General features: G+C 36.8%; 1 protein-coding gene across 6 annotated transcripts; it reads left to right on the top strand.

Annotated features, from left to right (window-relative positions):
• The first annotated feature begins 564 nt into the window (after positions 1-564).
• zfat (zinc finger and AT hook domain containing) lies at positions 565-12,653 on the top strand. 6 transcript variants are annotated; one of them, XM_077599610.1, is made up of 23 exons: positions 565-650; positions 1,723-1,881; positions 2,497-2,646; positions 2,731-2,856; positions 3,142-3,270; positions 3,358-3,431; positions 4,124-4,206; positions 4,353-4,421; positions 5,102-5,250; positions 5,488-5,579; positions 5,905-6,053; positions 6,138-6,975; positions 7,578-7,689; positions 8,202-8,434; positions 8,943-9,021; positions 9,239-9,352; positions 9,498-9,671; positions 9,812-9,900; positions 10,506-10,644; positions 10,871-10,974; positions 11,853-11,940; positions 12,018-12,124; positions 12,199-12,653. In XM_077599610.1, exons 2-23 carry the CDS (start codon positions 1,737-1,739, stop codon positions 12,382-12,384), a joined length of 3,429 nt encoding a protein of 1,142 aa, XP_077455736.1. In that variant the 5' UTR covers positions 565-650; positions 1,723-1,736; the 3' UTR covers positions 12,385-12,653. The 6 variants fall into 6 exon arrangements, with proteins under 6 accessions (XP_077455736.1, XP_077455737.1, XP_077455733.1 ...); XM_077599611.1 differs by having other exon boundaries at positions 628-650; positions 1,726-1,881; XM_077599607.1 differs by lacking the exon at positions 565-650 and adding an exon at positions 660-819.
• Positions 12,654-12,669: the final 16 nt, after the last annotated feature.

Consider the following 12,669-nt stretch of genomic DNA (forward strand, 5'->3'; position numbering starts at 1 on the left):
CGTTTTATTAAATCATTCAAATTACGCACTAGAAGTGTACATCATCATTGTTTGCTCAAAGGAAAACCCAGTTAGTCAGGACAACTTTTAACACCTTTACTCCCTATTTCAATAATTGTCATAAATATATATATACACCCAGTTTTATTGCTTATCGCACTTAGGGTTGAATGATGATCACAACTATTCTATCTTACACTTAGATAAAGAGTGCAAAACCTCAAACTTTGACCTCTTCTGTGTTCGTGGATCATCTGTGGGAATGTGATTATGCATCCAAAGACACATTTACAATCCAAAATTTAAAATTAATCTATAGGATTTAGCAAAATTCATAACTAATGTGGTAAATGTGTGCAAACTACACAATGATTTGTTCCTCTGATTTGGAATATTATTATTTCCTGGTAAAAAATAAATAAAAAACAGCATTCTAATTTAATGCTAAATATAACATATATAAATTAACATATAACATACAGCGTATTTTGAATATGTCTTGTATTTATTAGATTTACAAAGAGATTTGATGTGAGGGTGTGTCTACATGCGAGAGTGACTGCAGTTCAGTTTTCCGTCTCTTCGAGGCGCTGTAAATTGCAACATACTGATGGCATAAAGAAGAAAAAAGACTAATTTGCTTCCGGTTGGTAGGTAGACATTTTTCACACATTCGTCAGATTATAAAAAATCCAAGTAAAAATGACACACAACATTTTATTTCTGAATCATTTACATTTTGATTAACGTCCGAAGTGTAAAATAATTGCCATATATTTTCTTTGAAAGCGTGAAAGATAATGGACGCGGAAATATCAGGTAAGACTTCACGTTTGCTTTACGTCGAATCTGTTTGTCGGTGCCTACTTTTTTTGCTCGAGTTGACATAAACACATCCTCGTTCATCAATGGTCACTTCTTACCAACCGCCTTTTGGTACACGGCGGATAAACTATTCGTATTAATATTCCAGAGTCCACCTACCTTTTCGTTTATGCAATAACAACCTCGATTTTTTTTGCAAAAACAACACTGACTTTTTTTTAAAAAAAATCATCACGGTTTATAAATAGCTGGTCACTTATACTTCATGATGGAAAGAGGAGGAAAATAAGTCCGCATATAATAAGGCTAAAAGGAAATAGTCCTATAAGATATGTATGGGGGAAAATGTGTGGAAAACATTAAATATGAGTTCAATTTAGGGAAATGAATTAATTTAGAACAATAAAATATTTTCTTTGAGGATCTGGGTGTTGTGGTCTGGAACTTCATACAAATTCTCATCTTATCTCGTTTTCTGAACCGCTTTGTCCTCACTGGGGTCGCGGGGGGTGCTGGAGCCTATACGAGCTGACTTCGGGCCATTGGCGGGGGACACCCTGAATTGGTGGCCAGCCAATCGCAGGGCACAAGGAGACAAGCAACCATTCACACTCACATTCATACCAAGGGAAAATTTAGAGTGTCCAATCAGTCTACCATGCATGTCTTTGGAATGTGGGAGTACCCGTAGAAAACCCATGTAGGCCCAGGGATAACATGCAAACTTCACATCGACCTGTATTTGAACCCAGTACCCCATTGTGAGGCTGACACGCTAACCACTCGCGCCACCCTCCTCCAAAGTCACAATTATAAATTGTTCTTAGTGAATGAATGATGTCAGGCAAAGTCCACAATCACCTCTCCTAAAATCCTATATTTTTACTGTCTCCCCAGCAGGTTCTGTCTTTATGTGTCGGCTCTGCAACCAGTTCTCCCCCAGTCATGCACTGCTGCTGACCCACTGTTCCCAGCTGCACCCCCTTCAGGAGCAGCATGAAGACATTATTGTTGCACTGCAGCCTCTCGCAGGAGTGCCTTTGGAAACCACAGCAGGTCAGCTCGGCCGAATGTTGTGACTGAGTGGTGAAGTTGTTAACCCGGGATTTCCTTTGTGGAGTTTGCATTTTCCGTGCCTCCACATTCTAAAAAAAATGTGCATGGTGGGCTGATTGGACACTCTTAATTCTCCATAATTGTTTTTGTCAGTGTGACTTTTTTTGTCAATATATCTATATACCTGCAATTTGCTGACAACCAGTTCAGACGTATCACTGCTCTTGCCCATAGTTAGGTGGGATAAGTTCCAGCAGCCCCCGCAACCCTTGTGAGGATAAACAGCAAGAAAAATGAATTAATTTACGTTTTACTGACTTTCTGCAAGGTGTGTTTTACAAAGTCAAAAGAGTAAATCACTTTTGACAGTCTGTTATTAGCAAATTTCGTGTTTGCGTTGTGCGCATTCCTAACTTAAATATACATCACAGTCATTGACTAGACAATTAGGCTTTTGTCTAGTCAATGATGATGACAAGCCTAAGTCTGATTTTATTTTTATTTATTTGCCTCTTGTTGTGTTATTCCTAGCCAAACGATAATTTGCAGATCGAAATCTTCTGTAAATTCGATAGGTGCATCAATTTAAGGTGTGTGTGTGTGTGTTGTATACAGAGCTCTCGGTCAAGCGAAAACGAGGACGGCCAAAAGGCTCCACCAACAAAGCACATAGAGCTCAGGAAAACGTCATTGACGGCTCCACGCAGTCTCCTGAAGACAACGTCCAAATAGAAGATGGACAGAAACTAGAAGAAGACAAAGAGTGTAAATCATCAAGGATTGTGTGGATATAAAACCAATCTGCTCTTTAAAATGCATGCCAATCCCCTTTTGTTTTCACTTTGCTAGGTGATGGCAACAGGATATCTGAACTAAAATGCAATGATTGCTCTCGATTGTTCAGCAACAGACGCCAGTTCGTCAAACACATCTGTTTGAAGAAACAGTATGAGGAAGAAGAGGATGATTACAGTGGTAAGGAAATAAAATGCACTTTTCATTTAGATATTCCATGCCGCATCACCATCATTTGAAAATGAGGAGTATTATTTATCCCGAATGTGCCAGAAAAAAAATATAATCTTAGGTGTTTTTATCATTTCCATACCTTTCAGGCAGCATTTGCAGATGTCTTGAGAATGAAACAAAAACCTAATAGATCAGAAACCAGGAGAAGAGCTCCCAAAAAATCAAATCACATACTGCATTTTAAAAACTTTAATCATATAACAATTCTTGACTTTTTTTTTGCTTGCGTAGGAAATAGTGTTCAACCTTCAAAGCGTAAGAAGAAAAGTCTAATGCCTTCTGATGGGCAAAGTCTCACCTCCAAAGATGGCAAAAAAAGTATCATCAATGTTGTTCTCACTGAAGATGAATCACTCCCAGGCTAGTATCGTGTTCTCCACTGCTGTTTTCTTTTTAGCCCATATATCAGATAGAGTACACTTTTAATTTTAATACACTTGTCAACAGGTGTTATTCAAATGACTCCGGTAGAAAAGACTATTAATAGTCCCGAGGACGCAAATATTCCAGATAAATCTCAGGTGAGTCGGATTACGGTACGTACTGATTATGTGTTCAAGTTTCCGCCTCTGGCCTGCTCAAGTGATATTGTAGACTTGTTCGGTATAGCAACACGCAGAAAAGAATTTATCAGGTTGCGTAAATTCCTGAGAGATAACAAAATGTGGAAACTGTAGACTTCTCTAAGAAATTGTGCACAATCGACAGTGCACATTCGACCACAGATTACCACAACTTCATATGCACATTTTGAATCATTCGTACCCTGAGATTATCCAGGTTGGTACTCACTAAGCACGGCACAGGGTTATTTATTCTGTTATGGTTGAGAGGATTTTCTTTCACGGTTTTCTGATATTTTAAGTGACATTCTCATGGGTATAGAGCTGATGGGTCATACGCTACATCCTCATTTGTAAATTCTCTTACAGTGCATGAATTGGATTATTATATATTTTTAAACGGGAAAGTGGGTATAAATAGAGATGTATACAAATCATATTCGATGTTCGTTTTTCCACATTTTGCTTAAAAATGGATTGATGATAATATAAATTATTAATGCATACTACATAGTTTATAATTTTATTTGTAAACAATTATAAATCATTATAAAATTATAACAAACAAAACATTTTGTATCACCGTGTGTCATTTTATGTTTGTGCGTCATATGAAAATGTGAATTTTTAATTCTAATGGGATTATCTAGGACACTGCAGTCTCTCAGGATGAACAACCACACAGTGAGCCCGCTTCAAATGTTGGGGAAACCAAAGCAGTGCAGGTCCCAAGGTATTGTAGGACTCAAACTATCTGATAACTGTTAGCAAATATAATACATGTACAGATGTTTTTTAACTAGAAGTTTAAAAACCTAGCATGGATAATATGCCATTGTCTCTTCCTACAATTCATTTGATGCTCTACTCCAAACGTAGTTCTGACGATACAGAATCAGGACCCGGGAAAGGCTTCCAGGAATATTCGATCAAGCAAGATGTTTCCAAGTACGATTCATTTAACTGCATGCATTATTATATTGTAATATCACACTTGATTTGAGAGCCTTGTTGACATGTTTTCCATTAGACACTACTTCATTTACATTATATGGAATCATGTTTTGTGACAGTGCTTAACAACTCCAATGAAAGTTTTAACGGTTCTACTGGGGGCTGTTTTTATAAATTCTCTCTTTTTTTAATTTTTGTAAAAATTCTGTTTATTTGTTCTTTTTTTGTCATTGACAGAGCTGTAAATTTACAAATCAACGTTGGTATATTAGTACCCCATTTCCATTGTCTAGCTTCAGTATATAAACTTTGCAATTATGGTAAATACAATTACAGTTATACAGTACTCTTCAATAGATTAACTAAAAGAGAATAACAGTGGACCAAGCGTGGCCACAGTTCGAGACCTTAGGATTCATTTATTTGTGGATATCCGCTTATATTTTATCTACTTTCGATTCATTCAATTTCTTGTCGTTTTTGGGCTGTTTTTGCTCCTTTTATCCAAAAGTTGTTGGTTTAAAGATGTTTATTAAATATTTATACGTATACTAGTATATTATTTTTCTTTGCATTAATAATAGTGAAAATCCACAATGGTAGCCTAAAAATAAACTGTTTATTCAATGGTGATATGGTTGATCTGCATGATAACTTAAGTTTCTCTTCCCCAGTGAAGTTCCCAGCCAGCTCAAGGTCTTTGCCTGTGAGTTCTGTAATAAGATCTTTAAGTTTCGACACTCGCTGATGTCCCACCTCAGGACTCACACACAAGAGAAGCCCTTCAAGTGCCCACACTGTGACTATGCCTCTACCATCAAGGGTAAAGAGAGTTCTGTTTTATGCAAGACAAATGTAACCCACTGTTTACATAACATACACAAATGTTGCAGTAAATTCTCTACCAGTAATATAGAAACTTTCTAATTTCAATCAGTAAAACAATTAAACTAATCAGTTTAAAATTGAACATTATTTTCTTTTATATACTATAGGTTTTTTATGCATATATTTTTTTATAGTATCTATATATAGTTTTGTTTTTTACTTTTGTCATCAGCGAACTTGACTGTTCACCTAAGGAAGCACACTGGAGAGAAGTTCAGTTGCCAGCATTGTGCATTCAAATGCCTCAACCCAGGACACCTCAAGGTTGGATTTATTATTTTGGCCTTATACTTTCTTGCCAGTTTGACCGAGGGTGCACGTATCCATGTAAAATATACGTATATATTTTTGTAAGCAGCACGGTGATGTAGTTGTTAGCTATTTTCCCAGTCGAGAGAACCTGAATTTGAAACCCCATTTGTGGAATTTGCATGTTCTCTATGTACTTCTGAGGGCATTATTTGGGTATTCTGATTTATTGACATCTCATGACAACAGGTGCTGATTATATAGCTTTACAACATACCTGTTCATTTTCCAACTGTCTGGACATAAAACACACGTCAATCTCTTGTTAATGGTTCTAAAGGTCCACGTCGAGCGAGTTCATCTGAAGGTAAAGCAGCATTGCAGCTTCTGCCAAAAGAAGTACTCTGACGTAAAAAACTTGATCAAACATATAGAAAAAAGTCATAATTTGAAAGACCCAATGATCTACAAGAACTGCAAAGAACTGAGGTTTTGTATATGCATGATGTAAATATTTGACATACTACTTGATCAAATAAATCCACGGCTAAGCTGCTAAATCTCTTTGTTCAGGCTGAAGACTCGTCAGGGGCTCAGACAACTCCTCTACCACTGTCCCACCTGTAGCCGCTGCTTTAAGAACCAGACGGAGCGTGAGCGCCATTTACTGGTTCACGGGCCTCAGCGGCCTTTTTCTTGCCTGCTCTGTGACCAAGCCAGGACCAGCTTAGCCAGCCTGTCTGCTCATGTCAAGAAGCATCCATTCTTGTATCTGTGCTATACATGTGACAGGACGTTTGTTAGCAGTCAAAGACTCAAGAGTCACCTCACGGAGAGTCACGCTGATCTGGACCAAGAACAGGCATTGACAGAGTGTATTAAAAAAAGCTTTTGCCTGATGAACGATGGTAAAATTTTGCCAACAGATGAAGAAAATGTGGGTAATGAAGGGGGCTTACAGATGGAGGGAGGCCACAAACTGGGAGATGAGAGCAGAGAAGAGGAGTTAGGAATCACTAAGGAGTGGAGTAATGATGAAGAGGAGTCACTGAGAGTGGTAGCAATGGAAGCTACAAGGCAGGAGAAGAATGATATTGAACCTAAGGGTAAAAATGCAGAATCAGAGTGCGCAAGTGAGGGATATGATCAGAAACTGCAAACAGAAAATGTCCAAGAGAAACAAAAGGCCAAATTTGTGGAATCCTTGACAACAACGGACACATTCGACTCTGCAGATACCAGTAAACAGGGACATGCCCCTCTCTTAAACAACACGACCACAAATCCCAATATTCAACTGGATGTTGACAAATCATGTGCCATAAACACTCAGGAGGCCAATGATAACCACGACACACATTTGCCTTCATCACTTTCAGAGGATGACACCCAAATTACACCACCAGCGACGGTAATTAAGTTTGAATTCTTAACAGCAGTATATATTCTATATGACCGCAATTTCTCAAGTGTGACACACTGTCATGGATAGTCATGATTAATTGCTTTTTTCCCTGCCATTATTCCATATTATAAGTAATTTTTGAAAGTGTGTATACCATTTGTCATTTACCATGATTTACCTGCTTAGCTCTGATCCATGGTGAAGACACATAAAATGTCGCAAATACCATAATCAACTCGACTTCCGCATCTAGGAGGACTTAATCAAGATTAATGTTTTATCTTGTACTTGCACTAAAACTCCATAGGCTGCTAACCACATTAGTCACATTTTGTACCTGACTATTACTTATTTATGTGACCACTTATTCATTATTTATGTTGTTGACTACTTATTATGTTGACTATTTTTTTTCTACTTATTTAATGATTATTTATTTGTGCACTTCATGGTCAAGCTTTAAATCTCATTATACTTGTACAATAACAATGAAAGCATTCAATAAAATTCAAATATTATATTTTTTACCATACTGAAAAAATACAGGTGGTGAGTGATACAGACCTGTACAATATAATTTCACTTATACTTTTTTTTCCTTCTTACAGAAAATAAGTGCTTTCCAGCAGGTTCTCTCATCTCTTCCGAAAGCACTTCTTGATATGGAGACTTACCAACAGCTGAGGAAAATATATGGCGACCTGGAGTGCCAATATTGTGGTGAGATAAAGGAGCAATCTCTTGCTATGAGCTGCCTAATCTACTAAAATCTCATTTCAACAGCAAATAGCAGAACCTCTATAGGTGGACCCATGCTTATCCTTTATAAGGCACCATTTGGATTGACAACCATAAGAATAACTGTTGTTCGACTAATTCTACTCTGCAAATCTGCATTATGTATGCAAGGGATTAAAAAACAAGCACAGCGTGAAACAAGTAAATAACTGGCTCGTGAGTGGTGGTTGTCACATAACCGTTTAGCTTCCATTTTTATGCATGCATGAATGTGTCAATTTGTCCAAATTTAGAATGCTGTATTTTAAGATCAGAGGGTGTTTTTCCTCCATTTGCATATTGAGACATGGAAGGAAACTTACTGTCCAATAAATAGTAATCGATGACCATGCATTTTTAGTTGTCTTTGTAAAAGCAGAAGTTATAATTCAGCTGTTGTAATCTATCCTAGTAAATAGTTATACTGCTTGTAATTACTTTTATGTTCTTTGCAGGGAAATTGTTCTGGTACAAGGTCCACTATAACGCCCATGTACGAACGCACACCAAGGAGCACCTACATTATTGCTCAAAGTGTAACTACTCGTCTATCACCAAAAGCTCTTTAAAGAGGCATCAGAATCAGATCCACAGTGGCTTGGTACTGTCATGTTCTAGTCCAGGCTGTAAATACAGTACTCCTGACAAATACAAATTACGAGTACATCAGAGGACTCATCAACAGGAGGTAACAAAACATCCACTTACATTTGGCCAGTGGATGAAATGTCAGATCCCATTGTTGTCTGATGTTGGGGGATTCATGTTATATGCCATTCATTTTTCTTTTGCTCTCTGCTCTTCCACCCCCCAATAATACTAAAGATATTACATGCAATCTCTTAACCTTTAGACATTTACAACAAACAAAAAGTGAAAGTGAAAGCTCACTATTGCAATTTTATATCCTACAGTTGTTTTTAAAGATACTATTAAACCTGCATTGCATTTTTTTAAAAATCTAAATCATAATTAGGTCAAAATCAGACTTTTGAAATCAATGATTGCATGTCTAGATAATCTATTACACTTCAGTGCTTATTTGATCTGTTTATGAATGGGTTGAACTATTTTTAATACAATTATTGCTCTTTCCCAAGTTCCAGAAAAACCCTAATTTGTTATTTTTAGTATGATTTAAAAAAAAATCCTTCTGTCCTTTTTGTTAATTTAACTCTGTTTGCTTTGATTTACAGGATAAGAGTGCATGTCCCATTTGCCATCAAAGCTTTCCAGAGCACAGACTTAAACGGCACATCCAAATAGCCCACCCTGGTAAAATAAATAAAAATGCACACATACACACACACACACACACACACACAAACATGTCTAAATACAAAGGCAGAAACCATGAATGGCTGTCTAAGGATTTTCCCTATTAAAATGTCCATGTCCTTGTTATCATTGGATAATGGAACACAAAAAAATAGATTGTTCAGTGATGTCTAAATATTGAACTACATGGCATCTTTAATTGTGTGTTGAACAGAGACATTGCCAGTTAAAGGGCAGATGGTGAAGCGAGCAGAGAAATGCCCCTACTGTGAGTCTTATTACCTCAAGAACAGCACTGAATTTCAGCAGCACATTTGGGCCCACCAAGGTGAAATGTCTCACAAATAAAGAACAAATCAGATGAATATACTAACTAATATTGAGTTCTATTTCATCCGTGCTGTAACTTTTCTTGTGTTATCTAAGTAATTTCTGCACAAACAAGTTTAACGTTTCTCTAATTTTAATTGCAGGACTGAAACCTTTGAAATGCAATATTTGTGACTATGCAACTCGCAGCAGATATAACTTGAAAAATCACATGAACCGACATGTCGCTGAAAGTTCTTTCATTTGTGACCTGTGCAGTAAAAAGTTTAAATCCAAATTGTCATTGAAGAACCACAGAATGAGCCACACCAACCAAGGTATTCATAGTGCATTTTTATCTGATATGTTTGTTGCTCCGATTGAAGATTTTTTTGTTTTGTTTTTATTTTAGCTTTCAAAAGAAATGCGTCCCGAATGTTTTCAACATGTCTTTTTTAAAATCTTTTTTTTCATCTAGGGAAGAAACTTAAGTGTTCAGAATGTGACTTCAGTTCAGGTTTCAAGGCTGCTTTGTGCAGACACATGGAACAGCATGCCACCTTTAAGGTCAGTGTCTTTTGAATCTGAATTTGAATGAATTGTGTCTATTTACGTTTTACACAAATATACAGCAATTCCTCATTTATTACAGGTGAATAACTGTGTTTTTATGGTGTCTATTTAATATTATTTGGACTTTTAAAAACGTCTCTATTCTAGTATTATTTTACTCCCGAAGGTAATCACTGCCCTCTAGTTGCGAGGAAAATAATCCCCAATTGTGATTTCCCCTTTTCCCCCAATTTCATGTTTGTATTATTGTTCCTACACTATAAACCTTTCACATATATTTGGTGAATCCACGATGATTTTGTGGTGATGTATTACTGTAAATAAATTAACCAATGGAGCAATGTAAGGCAAAAAGAGAGCATTATTATGATAGAGATAAAGAGCACATTGCACAATATTAAATATTAATATATAAAAGTAACTCTCATTGCTGTTTAATAATTTATCACTAAGAGTAATTTGCATTGAGAAAGGAATGACAACAACTTAATGATGCACCACAGACTTAAAACTGGTCTATCACTCGTAATGTTCTAGCAGACGGGTCTTTTGTCATTTTTTTTCTTTCCTTTCATTTTTTTTGCTTTGCTTGTTTGTAGCCATTTCATTGTGCTCACTGCCACTACTCCTGCAACACTTCTGGTCCTTTGAAACGACACTACAAGACAAAACACCCAGGGCAGGAGTATCAAAATGCTGGTGAAGGACACCTAGATCCAGAACATGCCACACAACAAGGTTTGAACACTAAATTTCTGAATTGAATAATAGTGGAAAGCATTTCTAAACTCTCAGTAGAAATGCCTCTCTTGTCTGTTTGACTCTGTTAATATGCAATGCCTCTTCTTTTGAAGATGATGGCACAAAAATGGTGCCTCTCCATACAAATCAAAAGTAACACTAAAAAATAAATATTTTCTGAGAATACATGTATTTGTTTTTCTTTCCCATGTATTTTCTTTAGGCACCAAGTGCCCTCAATGTACATATGTTTATGGCACCAAATGGGAGCTGAATCGACACATGAAGAATAAGCATCGTGAAAAGGTGATGGAATGCACCTGGGAGGTACATAATTATACGTAATTTGAACGCATTACAGAGATAAGATATCATACCTGTCAACTTATATGTTTTTCCTGTATTTTATAAATTTTTGATTATTTCAAATTGTATAACAACTTTTGTACGGGATATTTTCAAAAGTACGTTTTTCGTAAAGCCAATCTAGTTCTACCCATTTCGGCTATAATCTAGATCGTCTCGGTCGCTGGTGGCAGACAAAAACGTCATTGTTGACTGCTAATATTGTAAAGCTTTGATCATGATATGTGCCCGCCCATTCCCCTTTCACACGTCCGCCTTTTTATGCCTTTTTAAATATAGCGCGTCAGCAAGCAATGTACCCAGACAGTCAAGCTATCAGCGTCGTATGGCGACATTTACAGAATCTTGAATTTAGTGCATACTGATTGGGCACCCTGTCCACTTTGGAGAAAATGTCAGAATTTTATGTGCGCCCTATACGAATAGATATGTGCCACATTGATTTTGTAAAAAAAAAAATTGCTTAATGAGGGGAATTGCAATCATTAATAAGGGGAGCAATTGGGCGAGGTTGACAGGTATGAGATGTTTTCAAACTGTTAAATACAATTGTTTTTTGGGGCTTATTGTTTCATAGACATTTTGAATTTATAAAAACAAAATCTGCTGGGGGATTCAGTCTTTTATCCAGACTCCTTTTCTACAAAGCCATGCTTTTGTAATACATGCAAAATGTGCTTTAGAATTTTCTTTCTGAAATAAGCAATGTCGCTAAAAATATGTTGCAGGCAGGACAGCTAACATTGCTGATAGGTGTTTATAAATAGATACATTTTTAACAATCATTCCACAATCGAATAAAATGTTATCGTTTTAACATGTATTTTTTTAATATTCAGGTGGAAGAGACTGTGGAGAGCCAATATGTGCCTTTAGAACAAGAAGAGGTGTTGGCAGAAGAACATCCAGCTGCCCTAAAAGACAATGGTAATATTAAAATTACTAAACAAACTAAATATCAAAACATTGGTGTTTAACCAGTGTAGTTTATGATTTGTGTACAGGCACCGATAATATTCTTCACCAGATTGTTGAGTTAACCTCAGAAACACATGATGCCATCACATCCATGGTTGCCATGGCTCCTGGCTCTGTTACAGTGGTAGAACAGGTAAGCACCATTACGTGTGTCTCAGGGCGTCCAGAACGAGTAAATACAATATTATGTTGTGGTTTCATTTGCAGGTGGCAGATGAGGGGGAAGTCAGTGACCATCAGCTTATGGTTGTAAATGCAGAGGGGGAGCTTTCTGGTGAGCAGGTGATGGTAGTAGAGGAGGGACATGAACTGGAGGCTTTGACGGTTCTCACTCAGGATGACAACACTCACCACTATATCGTGTATGTGCAGGAACAAACTGTGGAAATCTAAAACTAGTAATGCTTGAATTCCGTGATAGACCGTCCATATCTTTGTGTTTGCAATTCATTCATTCATTTTCCATACCGCTTATCCTCAAAAGGGTCGCAGGGGGTGCTCAAGCCGATCCCAGCCTGTTTTTAATCCATTAACCATATTATACAATATTTGCACATTCATTTAGCATATATTTGATTTAGCAGTGCAGTGCTTGTTTAAAGTGCAATACTTAATTATATATATTTTACCTACAGAGTTTAATAAAATACCATCATGCATTGGTGAGTGTGTCAAGTG

The sequence above is a fragment of the Stigmatopora argus genome, chromosome 4 (assembly GCF_051989625.1).
Source record: "Stigmatopora argus isolate UIUO_Sarg chromosome 4, RoL_Sarg_1.0, whole genome shotgun sequence".
NCBI lineage: Eukaryota > Metazoa > Chordata > Actinopteri > Syngnathiformes > Syngnathidae > Stigmatopora > Stigmatopora argus.